A 22,076-nucleotide genomic window follows, 5' to 3' on the forward strand; every position below is an offset into this window, starting at 1 on the left:
CTGCAATCCTTTTTGTGTGTGACACTTTTGAATACTGCAACAATTTAACCAGCATGCTCTTGCTCATGTAAATAAGGTCCACAGGCTAGGCATCTGAAATTGAGAGCCATGTGTATTCTTCCCTAGTTATACAAAGCCCCGCTGGTCTCCATAGATGTTCCACTGTACCCATCTGCACTTGTGGAAATGCCCTGACAGCATGGTCTTCAGGAACTCCTAACTGTTTTTATGGAAGCATAATATTTATGTTTAACTGACAGGGTACCATCATAATAGTAGTTAAAAAAAAAAATTTACAAGAGAATATAGGAAGAAAATGAGTAGACAACAGGCAAGGGAATGCAAGATAGCAGCAGATGCAAACAGAAAAAATTGCATTTAAATTTACATAAAAATTGGACGTAAACCCACAAGAAATCACACAAGTCACCCCAAAGTAAAAAAGCAAACACAAACAAAACCCCACAAAAAACCCAGCCTTTACATTTACTCCACTTCAGCAAGGTGGCATCTGTGATTCAAGGCATTGTAACTGACTGTTAAGTGTCTTCCTTAGCCACTCCAAAATAGGCAAAATCCATTGATCTCTGTTAGAAAACTGATTTACACTAATATATTTTACATAGGTAGTAGAATAAGCAGGAAGTCACAAATGATGAATGCTAACTTGCTACATAGCAGTGACATTAAGTGGCAACCGTACAAAAATAACTGTGGTATCTTCATTTTCAAGGAAAACCAAACCTTATGGGACATCTGGGTTCTTGACTTCTGCTGGAGTCAAAACCATCACTCAATCCTCATGGACAGAACAAGCTGCCCCAGCACTCACACTTTCCTAAGTAGTAACCTCACCTCAGCTGTGCTTAGCCAAACAACAAAGGATATTTATGACCACAGATGAACAGAAGATACTTACTTCAACAGTTTGCCAATCTGGCTTGGCAAGGAACGAAGTCCATTACAGGAAATATTAAGCTCTGTCAGAGTAGAGATCTCACACAGTGATACAGGAAACTCTCCCAATCTATTATGAGACAGGTTCAGGCTCTTCAACTGAGAAAACCTATGGGCAAGAATACTAATTAATTCACAACCTCCATGGCCTGAAAGCAAACTATACAAAACAAGTAATGAAGAATTTTTAAGTCATACACTGGTGATACAGCCAGCTAACTCACTATGGGAGTTTCTGCACAAATATGATTTTAAGTCATGGTATTTGTACCTCAGGGATAACGCTATCATGGTCTTACTGTGAGTGAAAAACAAACGGGGGGGAGGGGGGGAGGAGCGTAAGGGAGGCAAAGAACCTTCTGAATCCTGACTCCTGACAGGCTTCCTCCTAGTAACTGTTACTAAGATTAAGGAGACTGAAAATATTCAGTTCAGAAAATGTACCTTCAACGAATTATTTAATAAACTACAGTTGTAAAGCTTGGGAAAACAGTAGCTGAAAACATTAACTGGAACTGTTCAGAGAAGAGAACAGAAGAGGGGAATATCCTTTTCAAGCTATGCACAACAGAAAGCCTAGTGGAGTTCTACAAAAGAAAACTAGGAAAGCGCTGACTTCACACTGTGAAGCCGAAGACCTGCAGCCATAGGTCTTTGGATGAGATTCCACATCTAAAGTGCCATTTACTTGCATGAGTGCCACGCAAGTACTGTCACAACCCCCTTGAGTCACTACAGTCCCACTTGTCTTTAACAGATGGTTGCCTGTTCCAGCTCCTTCTATCACTATGCTAGGTCCAAACAGAGGGAAGAAATTGAGCATGGGCTGGGGTAATATGCAAAAGTTTCTTCTCACAGGTTCTCTTCCTACAGGAAACAAAAGTGTCCTTCCCCAAGTAACAACATCATCCCAAACTGGAACCATGAGAAATTAATTAGTGGCAAAATTATCACAATACTTCTATGATACAACTGTGAATCTACCAGAGAAGTACTTCTTGGAAACATGCAGTTCATCAATCTGCTCTAACTGACATACTTTTTGTTAGGCAGTGGTAAGTATAACGTTAATTAGCTTGAGGGAGAATATTACTCATAGCTGGAGATGTCTTAAAGCACAAGACTGAAAGGTTTTGAAATCTCTGAAATCTGAAAGAAAAAATTCTTTATAGTGACTCCTTTTTCAGATTCAAAATACTTGGAACAATTTGTGTGGGAACAATGCATTATACTTCTCTGTTTTGCTTTGTAATGTTTGAGGGTGGTGGTAGTGGTGTTGTTTTTAAACAGAACAAGCATATCTGAAACTTGAACACAGGTTGTTTGCTTTGAGGAATCATTTAAATAAGGACCAGGCGTTTTATATTTTGCTGTGGCCACAGACAGACTCTCTTGTAACACAAGTGAAAGATGCTGTATTGGTAACAGCCTTCCTAAAAGGAACATGTTGTAGATTTAACAAAGATTTAACAATGATACAAAAAAAAAAAAAAAAAAAAGAACAGAAGCCTGCACACAGAACTTTACTTTCAGTAATGGAAAGGGAGGAAACAATGAGGGCACACCTCCAGATTTGAGCTTTCTCATTAACTGGTTCAACTTTTAGAGACTTAGGACAGATCACAGTTCTCAGGTTTTAAAATCAGAAAATATATCAATGAAACTGCTTTTTCTGGTGTTCTACAGTGGCATTTTGTATGGCATCTGTCCTTAAGACCAAGCAACTCTTTCTCTGTGATTAGCAGTGTGTGGTGAAAAGCTGCCCCAGGAGGCATGACATTAAATAAAACAGCATATACAATATTTAAAATTCATCCCTCTGGAACAATATCAAAGCAAACACAGAGGGAGCATTAAAGTTTCCAAAAGCTGGAGGGAAGCTGGTACATTGACACAGCTTCTTCTGAGACTCCTTGAGCAGACTGTCATATTCAATGGGGAGGACAATACTCAAAAGCCTTCTGAGCTCCCATTCTGTTCCTTCTCCTTTGCCCTGATACTCTCAAGCAGCAGGGATGTAGGAATGGAATGCAAACCCAACTCTCATTCAAGCTCTATACATGAACCATGTATTAGAGGGAACAGTAGCCTGAAATAGTTATAGCTCAAATTTTGGCCTGCACTCTCACAGGGCATACTGAGATTAAGTGAAGAGGTGTGGAAACACAGCCACAAATAACCAGTGGGATGCCCACCCCTCTGTTCATCAGCCCAAACTGGTGCTGGCCTGAAACATTCCCATTTTAATACAACATCTTGCTCTGCTGCCAAAGCATCCCAGTGCAACCCTGTATCAGTTAGCTAGAATGGTGATAATAGGCACACACTATGTATACACATGTGCACAAACACACATTTATCACTGAAGATCAAGCTGGATAATGCTTTCCAGTAAAGGGAGATAGCTGAAAGGCAATACCTTACATAGAAAATAAGCTAGAAGGTGTAACAAAATGGGTGGGGTTATTTAATTTTCTTTGCTTAACAACTCCCTTTTAGTTAACTATTTTGTTCCATTATTACAGTTATAGCTAATTAGACTCCTAGAATGTCAAACATTTCCTCAGGGGAAAAGACCTGACCACTGCAAAGAATTCTGCTGTTTGGAATTGTCAGTCTCTGACACTTATCTGGTCACTGATAAAACCTACTGGAAAGAAGCAAGTTTCTTCATTTAGGGCTGTGACCTGATAAACATCCTAAAACCCTCAGAAAGCAAAAAGGCAATGAGCAGCCTTATGTGGGCTACCTAATGCTACCTGTTTATTCAAGATTGTGTGAAGTGAGGGCTTCTTTTATGGCTTTTGTTTGTTTGAGGATTTCGGCTTCATCAGACATAGTCACTGCCAGGAAAAGAGTCGAGTTTCTGACATGTCAGATCTCTTGTTGACTACATGCAAGGTCAAAAGAAAATTCAAGCCCCTTTGCTGATCCTGTGAACCAAGGACACCGCATTTTAGAAAACGAAGATCTGATACAGTTTTCAAAATCATATAATGTGTGTGAAGCAGAAAGCAAAATCTTGAATTATTTTAAGCAGCTTTTCCAATAACAGAATCTATTACAATTCAGCAGTTAGAAAACATTTAAACAAGTTCGGAATGAAACAAAACCAATGACTCTCAACGAAAGAATTCGCACAGGTGAGCAATTTCACCCCCCCAGTATACCATCATGGATACTCAGGCATCTCATTACTATGTAGGAAGTGAAATAACCTGGTAATATATCCCTAGAAATAAACAAAACCAGAACAAAACAAACAAAAAATGTAGTTTTGCAAAGTTTCTCCAAATACATTTTTCTTAAGCCATAATGTGTTCCAAACACAGAGCCATTTGACAATATTACTACAGGCTTCTTAACAGCTTTCAAAAGTCAGAGAGTGGTTCCTTGCATTCTTTTTGGCATGGATAGTGTAGACATCAAGACTAATCTTCCTCTAGATTTTTACGGTTTTCACAAAATGATTTTAAAATATTTTCGTAAGACTCCTTCACTTACCTAAGATGACTGTATTATGATTCCATGCCGTCATGCAACTGCTACTCTCTTAAAAGCAGATCATTACCATTTCCCAAAACAAAGCTGAAGTCTCACAGGCCCTATACTAACTCTAAATGTACATTAAAAACTTACCAAAATAGGTTTTTCCAGACCTGCACTTCTCCTTACAAACACCCACAACAGCAGCATAATGCTTTCCCTCACCTTTCATTTTATACCCCAAAATGTTCTCTGTTTAGCCAGCAGCCTTATATTACTATTACATCTTGTCAATACCAATGGAGTATCACTCCGCAAGGCTCTTCTCAGATCAAACTTAGCACAAAACGTTTCTGGAAGGGAGTTTATGAATGTAAATACTGTCAATTGTTGTAAGCTTATGGCTGCCTGCACTACTCAGTTCTGCTTCCTCGGCCCCTCATTTATTACAGCTTCCTGAAGATCTATCTTTTTCCCATCCCCATGAAAATGGGCAATACACTCCCCCTCTTCTCCATCCCTGGATGCACACGTCAAGAACTTCAAATGTAGAAGAAAAAGGATTCTTTGCAGACCTGCAAAGAGAGTCAAGACTCCCTGCTCCACTTGGTCTCATAAAATTGTGTCGTAGGTTGAGGTAGATGATGTCTTGACTGTAGAAGAGGTGCTCAGGTACTTCCTCAAGGCTGTAGCATGACAGATCAACCACGCTAAGTCGCATAGACACAACCTGAAAAGGAAGAGGAAAAGCTGCAACTGGGCAACAATTTTCTCGGTAAGTCCAATGTTAAGGCCAAGAACTGCCAGGAGTAAACAATCTGCAAGAACCTGAAAGAACACCTTGTACCTGCAAGGTAGAGTCCATGCAGGACACTGAGTCCACAGAGTATGAGTTTATGCCATTTGATACTTTTGTTTCTGAAAGCCCCCTGAAAAGGACACTTAACCTGGATACCAACTAGGACACTAGACACAGAAAGCCCTGCTCAGCATATGCAACAGGAACTGCCTAAAAGCTAGACCACAAGAGAGCCAAGCAGATGGAGAAAACCCTGTCTTTGAGGAAACTGCTGAGAAAGCATAACCTCCAAGTGCACGCCAAAGATCCAAATAGCAACAAGAAGCATTCAACTTTCAGTTCAGTCCTTTAAGGTTTACAGAATCTCTGCCTGGCCTAACGATTTGTTCCTACTTTCATTACCTTATTCAGGCTATAATACTGGAATCATAATCTGTTATGATGAAAGGCTTCATAAATGATGATTTTGCAACAGACAGTGCAGCCTTTGCAAATATCAGATCTCCTTTCAGGAAGTATGCTTTGTTTCAAGGTCTGCAGTGCTTCACTCCAGATTTTACAACCTGCATTATCTTGAACTCATGCTGTATTTCATGATGTGTTTTATATATATATATGTATGTATGTATATGAGGTCAAAGTGTGGCGCAGCATTAAGCTATCACCATCTAATTGTACTTTAGTATGGAGTGAGGACACAGCTCTGAACAAAGTACACTTTCCTGCTGACCTACGATCTCTGTTAACTCAAGCCTATCAGGGTAGCACCATGCCAGTCAGGCCACAGTTCAAGCAGATGCAAGTACAGCAACAGGAGCAATTTAGAAGTTTCTATGGCTGTAAAGGCAACCAGTCCCTAGGGTTTGATCTAGTGACTTGTAATTAGCTGCTCTCAATAGGTGCAGCAGGGGTGAAAACAATCCAGAACTACCACTCAACACTGTTGCACAGGCAGAGAGAGAAAATAAAGGAAAATCTCTGTAGTCCTGAGCACATAAGAAATGAAGAAAGCTGGAAAGTGTCGGGAACGCTTACAGGGATCCCAGCTTCATCTCTGCCTGCATGTCAAACCCCTCCTGCCCCTGCACCCACCACCTAGATCTCAGCAGGGCCTCACCGTGGATGCCTGCCGGTGCCACCGCTGGTACTCTGCCAGTGTCTCAAAGGAAACATGGTAGGTTTGAGCCTGTGCTCCAGCAGATGTGAAAGCCAGTGTGTACTGCCGGCGCTTCATCTCTTCAACCTGCACAGGGAGAATCAAAACCATAACAGTCTGCATGAACTCCAGCAGTTACAGTGGATCTGAGGTGTAGGGGGAGGTACTACCAACTACTGGTAAGACTGCATTTTACTGAAAACACTGCTGTAGTTACTGGATAGAAACACAGAGGTAAATCTGTCTTAATATCTTTCTGCTGAAGTAGATCCAAGAAGTAATCGTTTCTAGAATACCCATTCACAACACCGGCTACTAACATGAAAGCAGAACTAACGCCTATTCCTTTGATTAGTCTTAAGACTACCACCTAAGCAAAGCATGTAGAAAGGGGTTGTACAACTCTCTGTACATGTTCAGGGAATAATTTGTAACAAAAGCCTAGATTAACTTCTTGTCGGTAATACCCATCATTACAGTATCTTTTCCTTTCTAAGGCACAGGAAACGAAACAAAAAAGCCTTACCTTCCCTCCAACCAGAGGCAAGATGTGCATCTTCCCAGCGTGGCTATCTTTCACAGAGGACACAATGAGGCACGTACCACAGAGGATTACCAAGCGCTCTGCCCACTTGTGCAACTGGGTTTTTCCTTTGCGTACGTTATATACTCCAGAGAGCAAGATACGATCTAACTGTTCCACTTGACATGGCTTTTCTAAAGAAAAATGGGACATTGGCATTTCTTTTCCCTTTGTTCTTCGCTCTCAGCTGTGAGTTCAAATAGCAGCACGGACGTAACAATCAGTAATTGTACAGAACAAATAAAGACAAAACAGGGTGCACTTTAAAGACAAAAAAATAAAAACAAACAAAACCCTGTCATAGTTTAGAGAGCAGAGAAATTCGAGAGGCATCCCTAAGGACTGAGAGAAACAGGAAGGCTGCTCTCAAGTACTTGAGCAGGCCCAGAGGAAGCCATGGAAATGGTCAGATGGCTGGAACACCTCTCCTATGAAGAAAGGCTCAGAGAGTTGTGTTGTTCAGCCTGGAGAAGAGAAGGCTCTGGGGAGACCTTTCTTTACCATTTCAGTATCTGAAAAGTGCTTATAAGACAGACACAGAGAGACTTTTTACCAAGGCCTGTAGTGACAGGACAAGGGGCAATGGTTATAAACTGAAGGAAGTAGATTTAGATGAGGTATTAAGAAGTTCTTCCCTGTAAGGGCGGCAAGGCCCTGGCACAGAGTGCACAGAGAAGCTGTAGCTGCCCCATCCCTGGCAGAGTTCAAGGCCAGGCTGAGCATGGCTTGCAGCAACCTGCTCTAGTGGAAGGTGTCCCTGTTCATGGCAGGGGGATGATCATGCCACATGATGATCATCCAGCTCATCCCATGGCAGGAACTGGATGAGCTTTAAGGTCTCTTACAACATAAACCAGCCAGGGATTCTACGAATTAATGCTGCAGGGGCTGGAACTAGGTGGTCTTCAGAAGTCCCTTCCAGTCCAAACCATTCTGTAACTGTACAATTCTAAGCAATGTTTCTCTGGCATCCCCTATGTTCTGAGCTGCAGGCTTTGCATAATCCTCCATAGCATTTCCTCTAATTCCACCACCACCTTTAAGAACCACTTTGTCAGCATTTCTTTTACTTTCTTAGAACAGGTCTCCTGAACGCTCTTCAATCTTTATACTCCTTCCTCCACAGCCTCTTTCTAAGGAGGACTACCTTCCCACACGGACTGAAATTACTCAGTCTTGGAAATTACTCAATCTTGGAGCAGATTCTCCTGGAAGGCATGCTAAGGCACACGAAAAACAACAAGGTGCTTGGTGACAGCCAGCGTGGCTTCACTAAGGGGAAATCCTGCCTGACCAATTTGGTGGCCTTTTATGATGGGGCTAAAGAACTGATGGACAGGGGTAGAGCAGTTGATGTCATCTGCTTGGATTTGTGTAAAGCGTTCGACACTGTCCCACACGACATCCTTGTCTCTAAATTGGAGAGACATCAATTTGATGAATGGACTACTCAGTGGATAAAGAATTGGCTGGATGGCCACACACAAAGAGTTGTGGTCAGTGGCTCAATGTCCAGCTGGAGACCTGTAACGAGTGGTGTCCCTCAGGGATTGGTGTTGGGACCGGTCTTGTTTAACATCTTCGTCACTGACATGGACAGTGGGATTGAGTGTGCCCTCAGCAAGTTTGCCGATGACACCAAGCTGTGTGGTTTGGTTGATACGCTGGAGGGAAGGAATGCCATCCAGAGGGACCTTGACACGCTTGTGAGGTGGGCTGATGCCAACCTCATGAAGTTTAACCATGCCAAGTGCAAGGTCCTACACCTGGGTCGGAGCAGTCCCAGGGACAGCTACAGGGTGGGCAGAGAAGAGATTCAGAGCAGCCCTGCAGAGAAGGACTTGGGGATGTTGGTCAATGAGAAAATGAACATGAGCTGGCTTCAGTGTGCGCTTGCAGCCCAGAAAGCCAACTGTATCCTGGGCTGCATCAAAAGGAGCGTGACAGCAGGTCGAAGGAGGTGATCCTGCACCTCTGCTCTGCTCTCCTGAGACCTCACTTGAAGTATTGTGTGCAGTTCTGGTGTCCTCAACATAAAAAGGACATGGAACTGTTGGAACAAGTCCAGAGGAGGGCCATGAGGATGATCAGGGGACTGGAGCACCTCCCATATGAAGATCGGCTGAGAAAGTTGGGGCTGTTCAGCCTGGAGAAGAGAAGGCTGCATGGAGACCTCATAGCAGCCTTCCAGTATCTGAAGAGGGCCTATAGGGATGCTGGGGAGGGACTCTTCATTAGGGACTGTAGTGACAGGACAAGGGGTTGGAACTTGATGATCTTAAGGTCCTTTCCAACCCTAACTATTCTGTGATTTTTTGCCTACTTGCTTCCATGAAGCTGAGTCACTGTTCCTGAATCTTTAGTAGTTCCTGCTTGACATACACAAATTGAATTGCCCATTTTTAACTCAGAAGCTCTCTACACCCCTATACTTGATGCCTCTCCTCCCTTCCAGGACTCCCTTGTCCTATAAACCCAGACTATAAATCCAGCAACTTACACTTCCTTCCACCTCCATTATATTTCTACGTTGTTTTGCCTGTTCTGCACACAGCTCCCAAACAGAAGGGGTTTTTCTCAGGTGGAGAAGCTGAATCCTTATGATACATTTTTCTGATACTGAATAAACAAAGGATGGCTAGCAGCTTAGTCAGGCTACCCACTTCCACTATGTAAGAACAATTTTCTATTAAAAGGACTTTGATTTTTTTCTGAAATGCAAAAAAGAAATACACAGGTGAAGTATTTAAAAGTAATGAAATCATTTCATTATCAGCCTTTCTCCCCCTTACTCCTTTTATATTTCCTCTTCACTTCAATGAATTCCTTTTCTGACTGCTAGCAGCATACACCAATGCTGTGTGGGGCCTATGACTATCATTCTGTTGCTCCTTATGCATATGGGATCCTGCTCAAACTGACTCAATAGGCCAGTCAGAACTCTTGCTTCTGTGGTCAAATGCACTGGGTTTCTAATGGCAGCCTGCATTATTAAAAACGTCTGGCACTTTTACTCTCTATTACAGACTTACCTTACCCATTTCCATACACCTTCTGGAACTGCAATCTTCAGGCATATCTAGACCAAACTGCAATGTTTCTTGTCTCATTAGGATCTCTATGGCATTGGCTGTAAACACTGGAAACTAAAGACAACAGAGCAATCTCGTGTCTTCCACTGGAGCTGTCTTTTCTTAAGCCACAGATAGCTCAAGAGAACTACAGAACTGTGGGATTTGTTTTTTTCTGTTAATACTGAAAACTCATTATTTTTAAGAAACGCTTACTAGGACTTTTGGGTGTTTAATGTAGCCATTTCAAACCCAAAAGGTCAATGACCTGGGCTTCAGCTGAGTTCCACCTCACAGTTAAAGCTACAGGAATAGCAACAGTGTGCACACGCACAATTTCTTACCACTGTAAAAGCGAATCATACAGCTGAGATCAGAGTTTGCTGCCTCCTCCTGCATTCTGACAGGATCATCAAAACCCAACCCAGCCAAGTAGTCATACACAATCTGAAGTGGTTTTTCTGTGGGCTCCAGCCGCCTGTCAAAACATACAAGACAGTAGTTTGAGAGCACAAAGAAAATTAAACAAGTCTCATTGCAGTTAAAGTGTAAGGAATAACGAAATGAGCAGGGACATCTCCAGCTAGATAACTTGCTCAGAGTCATATCCAACATCACATACAACAAATGACTAATGCCTTTGGTGACCAAGCTTGAAATTGCAAGGCCTCAAGATCAAGTTTGTTCAGTAAGACCTGTTTCATACTAAACTTCACTGACTCGCATACATCAGTCATTTGCACCACATGTCTTAATGTGAAGTATTTTATTACTGTATGTACCAAACCTTGCTGCTGCTTCTCAACAGAAGAACAAAAGTATTTCTGATTCTTTTAATGATTATATTGTAGTACTTCCACTACAACTAAGAGCTTTACAAATAGCATCTCATAACTGAAGCAGAACTGATTTCATAAAATGTTCACCATTTACAACTATCCGGTCACCCAGACTTCCTTTGTAGTCAACAGGACACACCTCAAAAATTAAAATGACCTCAGGTATTTCAAAGACATACACTGAAACTCATTCCTGCACACACAGGACCTCTGGATCAGAAAAGGATCACTCTTGAAGTTATGGTCCAAAACAACAACGGTTTTATCCTGAAAAGACAATGTAGTTCATGTGCAGCTGATCCAGAAAACCAGTTCTTACTGTTCAAAGTTTGCTAAGCCTGAGTAGGGCAACTTAACTCCCCCCCTTTTTGTTCTACGTGGAAATACATCAGCTTGCTAGCCAGAAGGCTGTACATGAGATAACCGCCGTCCTCTCACTTCAGAACTTGTCTCTTGGAGCTACTCCCGACTAATAAACTGATATAAGGCCTTGCAGACTCTAGTCTTTAGTCAGCCTAAATATAATTGGAAAGTTATTGGCAAATTTCAACCCACAAATAGGCTTTATTTAACAAAGGAGGAAAACCTTGTTCTGCATCTTCAAATCCACCCAAATCACCGCTTCCTGGTAGTCCTGGTTAGCTTGGAAATCTTTCTTACTCCTTCCTTGAATGGATTAGTAGGACTTAAATTTTAGTTTCTGAAATATCAGTTGCCCTACCCACAGAAAACGTTTATTCGTACAGTGTCACCAGTCATAATTTTTGGTCAATTTTTAAAGTTCATCCTAATTTCATGAAGCTTCCAATGTGACCAAAAGCAATGTCAGAGATAATAACTTGCTATGTACTGTAAGTACACTCCAAAACTCATACATGAGGATAATACTAATGCATTAATTTTAAGTTCAAGACGTAATCAGGTGACTGCCAGCAATGCATGGCATTGCTGCTGCTACTGCTGGTTTGTTGTGGGGGTTTGTGGTGGTGCTTTTTTTCAAAGGGAAAAAGCTTTTGGAAACTGCCTTTTCTTTCTGCCCCTTCTTTAAACCAGTAAAGAAGAGGAAATAAACAGCAAGCCAGTGTAGTTTATTTGAAGTCAGATAAATTTCAGCAGAAAGCACAATCCATCCCTTTCCTTAACCAGGCCTAACTATTCTCTCCTGGTACCCACTCAGATGCTGACACACATGTATGATAATGCCACGGTTTTCTGCCATGTTCCCAGTTATCTGTGATGCCTTCTTTGAAGAAAAATCCTGTGAAATGCAAATACACCAAAACTTTTCAAAACAAAAGGAACAAACGGTCAGAATCCACAGGAGTTCAAGGTATGTAATGCCAAATTAGTGAGCTCAGACACTGCTGCTGTTTAACCTGCCAACAATTTGGTACAGCTGTCTCTAGCCCCTGTTACACTGACTGGAAATGAGTTTAATCTCCATGGCAGGTTTAAGGCAGCACCTGTTTAGGCTTAGTTATTCAGTACTAATTCCATCAAATTTCAAATCTCAAGACCACATGAAAGTTGCTGGTACCATTTATGTGTCTTAGAAGCAGAATCCAAGTTTGACTCAGTATCACAAGTGTAACTTGCCTCTTGCAACTGGGATGACCTCACTTGATGTCATCCACTTCATTTCAGAAGACTTCTTATCTTATTGCAGATATAATTTGGAGAGCATATAAACAAGGACCAGATCCCATGTGTTCCAAAATAAAATGGAAAATAGTTTCCAAGCCAAATAAAACTCCCCCAAAAAGTAAACAGCAGTTGAGAATGGAAATTCAAACAGTGCTGATCACCACCTGCAGCACTACCAATCACTCTGACACTGCTCAGTTTCTTGGAACTCCTGGAAAAAGAGCCTAATCCAACTACAATAGAGCTCTTTATACAATAAGCATGAGAAGCTGATTTATGAAATGCTTTTTCTTTCCCTGTTTTGTGAGATGGACACGAGACAAGGGATTGTGGCAAAGGAGGGCAATGCCCTCAATGCTTCTTTCTCTGCAGGGATTTCTTCAGTTCAGATACAGGCTCTTGACCTTTTTTAAGATCTTCTGTCGAGATCTAGCAGTTTAAAGCCAAGCACTTCAACAAATACGTAACTGAGATTTAGGTTATCGCATAATTTTTCCTGCCACAGAAACAGATAGAGGTAATCTTGGAAATGACAAACCTGTGTCCTGGAACAGGCAAGCTACTAGAAACTGTAATAGGTAATAGATTGCACTGAACAATACTGACTTCCAGTACAGTAAGCTCTGATGTGTTCTCCACTCCTCAGCACAGAATTCACGAAGAATATGAGATATTTGACTGGATCTCCAAATGCCTTGTCTGAGTTTCCCTTGGCTACACTTAGATTCCAATTTCTTTGCTATTAAAGCCTTATGTTTGCCAGAAAACAGCTTTTCCAGCATGTGACTCATGGCTCAGGAACCATAAGTGCTTGAGCACTCACAGAAAGAACACTTCAAGTAGTCTCTATCTACATCTCCTAAGGGAAAAACAGGCACTCCAATCTGGATGCTGAATGGACAGAGGCTTTTGTGGGTACATGCTGAATGATACGCTTGTACACGAGAATTCAGGAAGAACCTTTATACAGTAAAGGGATAAGCACTATTCACACCACACAAACTAAATCACAGTTCTACAGGTTGCCCAACACTCTCTGAGGTACACTACTGTGGTTACTCTCCTGAAAAAGATAGATACTGTATCCCACCATACTTTGCCCTTCTGGAGATGAGATTTGATGTTTCATTATTTTTATTCTTTTCATCTTTCAGTTCAGGAAGAGCTGGGCTGGTTCAGCCTGGAGAAAAGAAGGCTCCAGCAAGACCTTAGAGCAGCTCCCTGTGCCTAAACAGGCTACAAGAAACCTAGAGAGGGGCTTTGGACAAGGGCCTGTAGGGACAGGACAAGAGGAATGGTTATAAACTGAAGGTAGGGTAGATTTAGATAAAATAAGAAGTTCTTCCCTGTAAGGGTGCTGAGGCGCTGGCACAGGGTGCCCAGAGAAGCTGTGGCTGCCCCATCCCTGGCAGTGTTCAAGGCCAGGCTGGACACAGGGGCTTGAAGCAAGCTGCTCCAGTGGAAGGGGTCCCTGCCCGTAGCAGGTGGCTGGAACTGGATGAGCCTTAATGTCTCTTCCAGCACCAACTAGTCTAGATTCTATGAATTAATGCTGCAGGGCATTAATTTGAATGCTGATTTGAAAACCCCCTAATTTTCTTACAAGATACAAAGCTTCATCTTGTACCCACTGTAATATGCACTGGATGCTGGCACACATAGAGAACATCCTGCCTGTCACAGCACCTGCTATTTGACACAGACAGCCCATTATATCCGCATCAGTATCACATATCAGATACTGAACACTTCCTCTCATCAGAGAAGCAGCTCTGTTAAGCAAAGGTGTACAGGGTAAGGAGACAGAAAAGCCAGGAAAAAGTAGTAACACTTCCAAAACTCCTGCTGCAACTGCAGAGTAAGCAAGAGTCAAATGTTAAAACCTTTACAGCTTATATTTTTGTTGCAAAGGGTGTACAGATACCAAAGAAGATACCCATGCTATTTTGTTTAATCCTCCCCTCTGCCGGAGGGTGCAATTTCTAAACATGAAAGTTTGCTGACATATGGAAAAATTCTGTCTAGAAGAACTCTAAAGATCGTTGAGGTGCACCGCAGAGAAGAAAAGAAAGTTCTGACAGAAACTGACTCCCCTGTGCGCAGACTTTAAAAGGAAACACAAAACTATCATGAAGACACCACTGAATACTTAGAATGAATTATGTTATTCTTCCATTCATCATCCAGCTTTCAGTCTTCTAAGTCAGATGCCAAATCAATCTCTGCCATACTCAGCGTCTGAAAGTCACCTACTGATACCAAGGGATGAAGAATTCAGAAACTCTTTGGGAGATAAAGGTACCTAGAGTAAAATGCAATCAGATACTTAATGGAGTAATTTGTATTTGTGAACAGGTTATTATAGTAATCAGCAAACCTTGTACAAGGAAGGAGTTATCTCAACAAGGCATGAGAATATCTTGAGTGTTCTGTCATCTTCCTGTGGACATGAAAGTAGGTCCCATCCAGGCCTGCTTCCTGTTACTAACACAGATGCTACTGAAGCAATACTGGTAACTCCCATGTCTCTACTGAGAGGGAAATAATTTAGGGATCTCTTCTGTGGCAAATACATTCTGAGATTTATATGCAACAGACACTCCGCAATCAAGAACTCTTCATTAACTTAAAGACAAAGCTTGACAAAGTGCTAGCCTGTCGTGGTTTAACCCCAACCAGACAGCTTTCACTCACTCCCCCCCTTCTTGTCCTCCCCCTACTCCTGGAGGGACGGAGAGGAGAATCAGAAAGAATGCAACTCCCACGGGTTGAGATAAGAACAGTTTAGTAACTAAGGTATAACACAAATCACTGCTGCTACCACCAATAATAGTAATGATAAAGGAAATAACAAGGGAAGAGAATACAACACCTCATCACCAGGCGACCAATAACTTGCCCCCCCAGCCCGACCAAGCACCGACCGATACCTCCTCCAACCCTGCAGTCCACTCTCTAGCCCCCTTCCGGGTCACTCTCCCAGTTACATCCTGGGCATGATGTGCTGTGGTATGGAATACCTCTTTGGTCAGTTTGGGTCAGGTGTCCTGTCTCTGCTTCCTCCCAGCTTCCCTCCTCCCTGGCAGAGCATGAGGCCCACAAAGTCCTTGGCCAACCCAAAACATCATTGTTATCAGCTTTGTTCCCAGCTGAAAGTCAAAACACAGCACTGCACCAGCTACCAAGAAAGAGAAAAATGACTGCCACTGCTAAACCCAGGACATAGCCGCAAGAAGAATGGGAAGCCAACATTTACAACTCAGTACCTGCTTCCAAAACACTGGCAGCAGGACAGACTTGCAAATCCAGTGCAAAGCCTGCAGAAATCAGACAGGCATGGCTACCTAGCACAAGAAGAGACACAGATACTGAAAGCAATTCAAACACAAAAGCTATTTCAAAAGCTAAACAAAGTCAAAACATGCCCCTCTGAATGCACGTACAAGCTTGGCCTACTCCCATGAGCTGCAGTAAAGGGTCTGCTCTTCTTTCTGAATGCTGGACAAATCTGCTCCTTGTTAGGCTCCAAAACAAGCCAATTCCCTTATAAATTCTTCAAGCAACAAATGGAGATTTTCAGCCGCCTCAGTGGCTGTGTTCAGGTGTCTAGCTATCCCTATAAATATCTATAAATCTAGATTGACTGTATGTATCTATAGACAGAGCTGGAAGCAGCACTTCTAACTGAACTATCCCTGGTTACACTAACCAGACTGGCCAGGGCAGGCGGGTCTCAATATACTTTGCCAGCAGCCAGTTTTAACCCCATCCTCTTCTCCACATCCCTCACCATGAGCTCTCCCATTCCCTGCCTCATCCAATACATTCCACATTTTTAAAATCTGGACATGTGCAACTTAGGACTATTGTTTCAAAAACCAGCTACCAGTCCTCTTCAGCGTGTGCTGGCACAGCTGCTCCGCCTCCAAGAACGGTGGCTACAGCAAAATTTTTTTCCCTAAGGATAGGAGTGGCAACTTTACAACTGGATCTTAAGTCCAGAAGAATGAATGCAAAGTCTAAATCTTAACAAACCTAATGGGATGTTGTAAACCCAGAGGAGGCCATAATACACCAACACAGCATAAAGTTCATAAACCCTGAGCTATTTTCAGCCTAAATCAACTGCAGGCATAAAATATACAACCTCATGCATAAGCCTTCTTTATACAACCCTTATGACACTATCTTTCTGTATACCTTTAATTATTTACCTGGCAACTCTTCTTAGCAAGAAAATTACTAAGACATAAATATTACATAACTGTGAAAGCACCTTACATATTTCACTCAGAATAACTGTTTACAGCCTCTTCAATAGCTTAATTTTTCTGGATGCTAAAATGTCCGTAACACAGAATATAGCAAAGGAGTATATGAAAAGAAGCCTCTACCTGCAGACAGAGGACATGTTTCTGGTTGTACCACAACCAGACCCTCCCAGCTAACACACCTATGGCCTAACCAGATGTGGAGAAGGCACACCACCAACCACTTCTGTATTATGAACATTTCTAAAGGCTGCATGCAACTGCTCCGTATGGAGGCACGCAGTGAACAGAGCCTGTCAACCTGACGTTTCTCTAGGTTTATCCCTTCCCGGTCCTCACCTGACAAGGTCTCCATGAAGCTGCAGAAAGAGGTTTTTCCCCCCTTCCCCGTCGCATATCTCAGACGCTGGGGTCTCCACCGTGCAGAGGACCAGGCGCAAGTCTGAAGAAGCCACAGCTGCAGAATCTCCGCCATAAACATAAACACAGCCTCGTCCGACATCCTTCTTCAGCCAGTCCCTCTCACGGGAGCCAAACCGGCTCCTGTTCAGGCAGCTCCTGCTCCCGTTGCGCTTCACGTTTCTCTGCAAGGCAGCGGAACCGGAGCGTCAGCGGCTGCGTCTGAGCCGGCACCCGGCGGCCGCGGTGACAGGGCCCTGCCGCTCCGCGCCGCCTGAAGCACCGGCGGGACCGTGAGCCGGCGACAGCGCCACGGGCACCGGGCGAAGCACCGGGCCGGGCCTGAGGCAGGGGAGACCCCGGCCCGCCCGGCCGCTCCGCCAAGGTCGAGGCGGGCAGTGCTCAACCGCTGCGCAAAGCCCCACCGCGCGACTCGCCCCCGCTCGGCCGAGGTGCGGGAGCTGGCGGGCGGCCCCGCGCTGCGCAGGCCGCGGTCCCCCCTCACCTCACCTTCAGTACTCGGATGCCACCGCGGGGCCCGGCCCTGCTTCCCCGCGCGCCGCCCTGCGCGGCCGCCTCGTCCTCCTCGGGCTCCGGCGCCTCCCTGGGCCCCGGCGCGACCCCCGGCCCCGGGCCAGCCTCCCCCATCACCGGCCTGACCGCGAGACCCCGGGCAGCGGCGGCAGCGCCTCCGCTCCGCCCCGCGTGGGCCCCGCCCCGGAAGCGCCCGCGCTTCCACCGCCGCCGCCGTCCTCCCGGAGCCCCACGGGACAGCGGGGTGGGAGCGGGCGCTGGCAGCGGCGCTGCGAACAGGAACCGATCGGGAAGCAGCTGACGCTGACACACCGGTGATCGCCCGCGCTTTACCTCCGAGCGCTCGTCACCGTCACACGGCGTCCTCCCAGCGCTGTGCAGGGCCCTCCCGTTGGCTCAGGCTGCCCAGCTGCTGTCAGTAACGATGTGCAGCTTAGCAGGCCTTAATCAGTGCTTGCGGACAGCCGGAACAGGATCAAGCACATCGAAAACAGCAAAAGCCTCTTGCTTTCCCCATAATCATCAGTGGTCCCAAACTCACAACACGTTGCACCCTGTCATACATTCCATTCTTGCTGCACGAGTTCCTGGTCTCCCCTGAGCATCAGAGTCCAAACATGCTTTCCAATTATTACTGCACCAAACGCTTTCAGTTCTATTATGTTTCCTTTAAACGTCTACAGCCCCTTCTCCCCTGGTCTGTCTGAACGTTCTGCTGCACACCGTTGTGATCCGCTCTTGCCAGCACTGCACAGGAGGGACAAGGAGCAGCTCTCACAGCCTGTCCCGCTCCAGAACCATGTCTGACAACGACTGACCTCACTACCAGCCAACTGTCACTTCCTGATGCTATTTCTGAGTTCTCCTGCATCTGGAGGGCTTTTCTGTTTAGAAACAAGGAGCTGACAGACAAGCTGTCTTAGCAGCAAGGTTAAAAGTGCTCCCTGGCAATCTGTGTTCATGCGTGCCATTAAAACAGGTCAGTTACAGGAAAGGCCACCTAGTTTTTAACACTTGCAGATGATACACACAAGCTGAGACAGTTTTAAACATAAATCAAGTTTCCACTGGGTTTTCCCTAGGGAAAGGCCTGACTACAGTGCATGGCTGGCTGAGGCTGTGCAGTTCTGTAACCATCTTGCCTTAAGAGTATTTCCAGAAAGGAAATTCAGTAGGCAATACAGAGGTAGCTGGCAGAGGGAAGTGCAGCTATGTGTTAGAAAACAGATGAAAGGTTACCTAATACAATGTGACTGTGACTAGAAAACACGAGGAACCATTCAGCAGGCACATGTGCTCTTCTGACACAGAGGTTACAACAGGCCTGTCTCAGGGCCATGTGGAGCACAGAACAGGTCTTTTTAATGAGCACAGGAATCCAAGGGCCTGCTGCAAACACCAGGGATACCATTCCTCATGCCTGGATCTCACCATGCCTTTTCAGCACCTGACAAGTACTACTGCTAGTGATGGATCAGCTCTTCTTCTGGGGGGTAGTTCACATGAGCTGCTCAAGTGTTCCATGGTTGTTTACTCATTTTGCTCTCCAAAATCTCCTGGAAAGTTGTTCAGATTCTATAATTATTTCACATCATCTGTCATGGCCAAACGTTAAGAATCAGTAACTCCTGTCCCACTGCACTTGCAGAAAGCAACAAGGCACAATTTTAAATCATTGAATATTGACTCATTTTATTAGTCACTTCATAATTTGTTCAACCAAAAGACAATACACACAGCAGAAGTCTAATGCATCCCATGGAAATGTTTACATCTGTTATGCTCCTCAATCACCTAAGACTCAGCATTTATTTAGTTTTTTCACATCTCAAAAATAGGTCTGCAGAAGCTGGAATGCCACCGGGCTCCCCGCTCAAAGGGCATAGCTTCACTTTGAATTTGGTTGGGTTTCCTGGGGGTTGTTTATTTGTTTGCTTTTTTTTTTTTTTCCACTATGGTGTCCAAGAGGTGGGATGGGGCTTGATGTAAGATACAAATTACAACATCAGGAAAGAAAAGGGAATATACAGAAGAGTGAAAGTTCCAAGGGAAGCAGCGCAGCAGCCCCTTCCCAAACAGCCCCCAAAAGAAAATGAACATAGAAAGCACATCACCAAATCTTAAAAAAAAAAAAAAAAGAAGCCATCTTTGCTGCTCTGTCTTGAAGCTAGTCCCAGCCTCGGGGAAGGCACAAAGTCACCCTTCCCAGCTGCATCAGCATATTCTGCATTACAAACCCAAGGTACTGTATAGGTGGCAGTCCCCTCACTGCTATTGCTTCAAAAGGTTGTTCAAGGTCATATTTTGCCCCATCAAAACCTGTACAAAGTTGAACCTTAGGACCTTCCCGTGTCTCGTCCCCCTTCAAGCCCATTATGGTCACTGTTCTCTCTGCCATTTTACTCAGAATACATTCATTTGAAAAAAAACCTACCCAGACATTCAGTCTCTCCCAGCTCCAAAATCTCCAAGCAGGTATGAATAAGATTAGCCATGAAGTCTGTATCTTTTTCCCTTTACGATCACCTGATGCTGAAGCAAGCAAAATGCTCACCAGACCTGTAAGAACTGCTGCACTGAACTAGTGGAAAAAAGACTCACCCTATCCCCAGAGTGCCACAGACGTGGACACACAGGTACTCCCCAGTGAGAAAACAAAGCAGCAGCACAGAGTTTGAGCTGCACTTAAGGGTCAAGGAGCAAGCAATGGTATCTGGTACAGCAGACACGACATGTGAAACTCACCTGCCCATGTAACGTTATCACCTGTCCTGAGCTGGGAAAGGAAAGAGCTTGGAGGAATGTTCAGCTGCTACAAAGGGGTACTTCATAGCCAAGGGATGGCTTCAAGCAAATGCATTTCAGGTACATGAACTGCCTCCTCCAGCTCTACTCAGAAATATGGGGGGACAGCACTCATTTCCCTGAACATAAACACTGTGTGTGGGGGCCGAAGGAGCCAAGAACATAGCAGGAATTTACCCTATGTGCCAGACAGAGACCAACAACAAGCGCCAGCTGCTCTAGGACATGGAAAACAAGAACAACAAGAGGACAAGGTAAGCTGTTCCCAACCATGCTGCAACAAGTAGGCCATTTGTTGACAGAAAAATGGTGAGAGACCATTTACTTCCTTCTCCCCGTCTAATCTGTGTAAGTACTCTTCCTCAGCAAAACCAATGGAGATGGTAGTGCGCCAGCTTTCAGTAAAAGGGACCATATACAATTCTGTGAGGAGAATGGGAGAGCTTATGGGGAGTTCAGGAACTAAGGTAAAGACTTCCCATTAGCTTTGTACCTGGCATACTCTCAGATCTCACTGGAGTAAAGATTTAACAGGCTCAGCCTCCAATGCTATGGAGTCTGAGCTGGTGGGGTGAAAAGACACTACTGCAGTGAAAGCAACACTAGAAAATGCTAAGCACCTACAAATGGACTTTACTGCAATTTTCTGCAAGACTGACCGCTCCATGATGCTTCTAGCTGAAGCAGAGTATTTATCTCACCACTGACAGACAAGGCATGACCCTACAACAGCCCACAATTACTTTTATAGAAATCATACATCATTCTTCTAGATTTTATAACCCCGTGCTGACGCCAGTTCCAGTAGAATAATAAAGCTCTTCGCTAATCCAAATGCCCAAACCTGTTTAATCAGTAAGCCAGCAAAACATCGTGCTCCAAGAAAAGGTAAACTTACTCCACTACACAGACCAGCACTTAAGTCAGTGACAATCAGTCCTATTGATATTACTTAATGTAGTTAAAACCAGACTAAGCAACCTTTAGTGGCCTCCTGCTGCCAATTCAAAGGCATAACCGGTCTTCAATTTTCCAAGTACTGCAGTGGTTTTGGCAAGGTTTGGAGCTTAGTGTTAGCACTTTTGCAGACACAAAAAGCTGTATCTAATCATGCCATCAGAGCACTGAATGATCCCTATCTGAAAAGCCCTGGAAGAGAAATAAAGCAGATGTACCATCCATTTCTTTTCAGAAAGCACTGGGTTGGGAAGGTAGAGTTCCTTCATCTTGCCAGCACACTCACAGATGAAGATGTAAGATACATCCTCCCCTCTTCCTCCCTGAAGAGGGCTCATCATTGAATAGTTTTGTCACAACGTGCTTTATGTCCTATGTATTACCTCCATGGGAACTCACAGAGCTTTACTACCTCAACAACAGTTCACCCTAGGAAGCACAACTGAACTCCGCTTTCTGTAAGCTTAGAAAAGCAGTGGACCTCACATCTTTTGATCCAAATACTCAAACTGGCTTCCATTAAAAAAAACAGTTTAGTGACTTTCAGCCTGAACCTGAACTAGCACATTTCTCTG

At 44.1% G+C, this 22,076-nt stretch overlaps 1 protein-coding gene across 1 annotated transcript in view; it reads right to left on the reverse strand.

Annotated features, from left to right (window-relative positions):
- Positions 1–17,868, reverse strand: part of PHLPP2 (PH domain and leucine rich repeat protein phosphatase 2) — a 32,820-nt gene extending 14,952 nt beyond the window's left edge. The window contains exons 1-7 of the mRNA XM_061365016.1: positions 17,716–17,868; positions 17,146–17,390; positions 10,397–10,530; positions 6,925–7,115; positions 6,360–6,485; positions 5,019–5,173; positions 920–1,066 (exon numbers count right to left, since the gene is read on the reverse strand). Of these exons, the coding sequence (XP_061221000.1) occupies positions 920–1,066; positions 5,019–5,173; positions 6,360–6,485; positions 6,925–7,115; positions 10,397–10,530; positions 17,146–17,390; positions 17,716–17,853 (1,136 nt within the window). The 5' untranslated portion in view covers positions 17,854–17,868. The remainder of the gene's footprint in view (positions 1–919; positions 1,067–5,018; positions 5,174–6,359; positions 6,486–6,924; positions 7,116–10,396; positions 10,531–17,145; positions 17,391–17,715) is intronic.
- Positions 17,869–22,076: the final 4,208 nt, after the last annotated feature.

This window comes from Neopsephotus bourkii, unplaced genomic scaffold (assembly GCF_033783945.1).
Source record: "Neopsephotus bourkii isolate Nb327-2 ecotype Australia unplaced genomic scaffold, CSIRO-AGI_Nbou_v1 NB_1266, whole genome shotgun sequence".
Taxonomy (NCBI): domain Eukaryota; kingdom Metazoa; phylum Chordata; class Aves; order Psittaciformes; family Psittacidae; genus Neopsephotus; species Neopsephotus bourkii.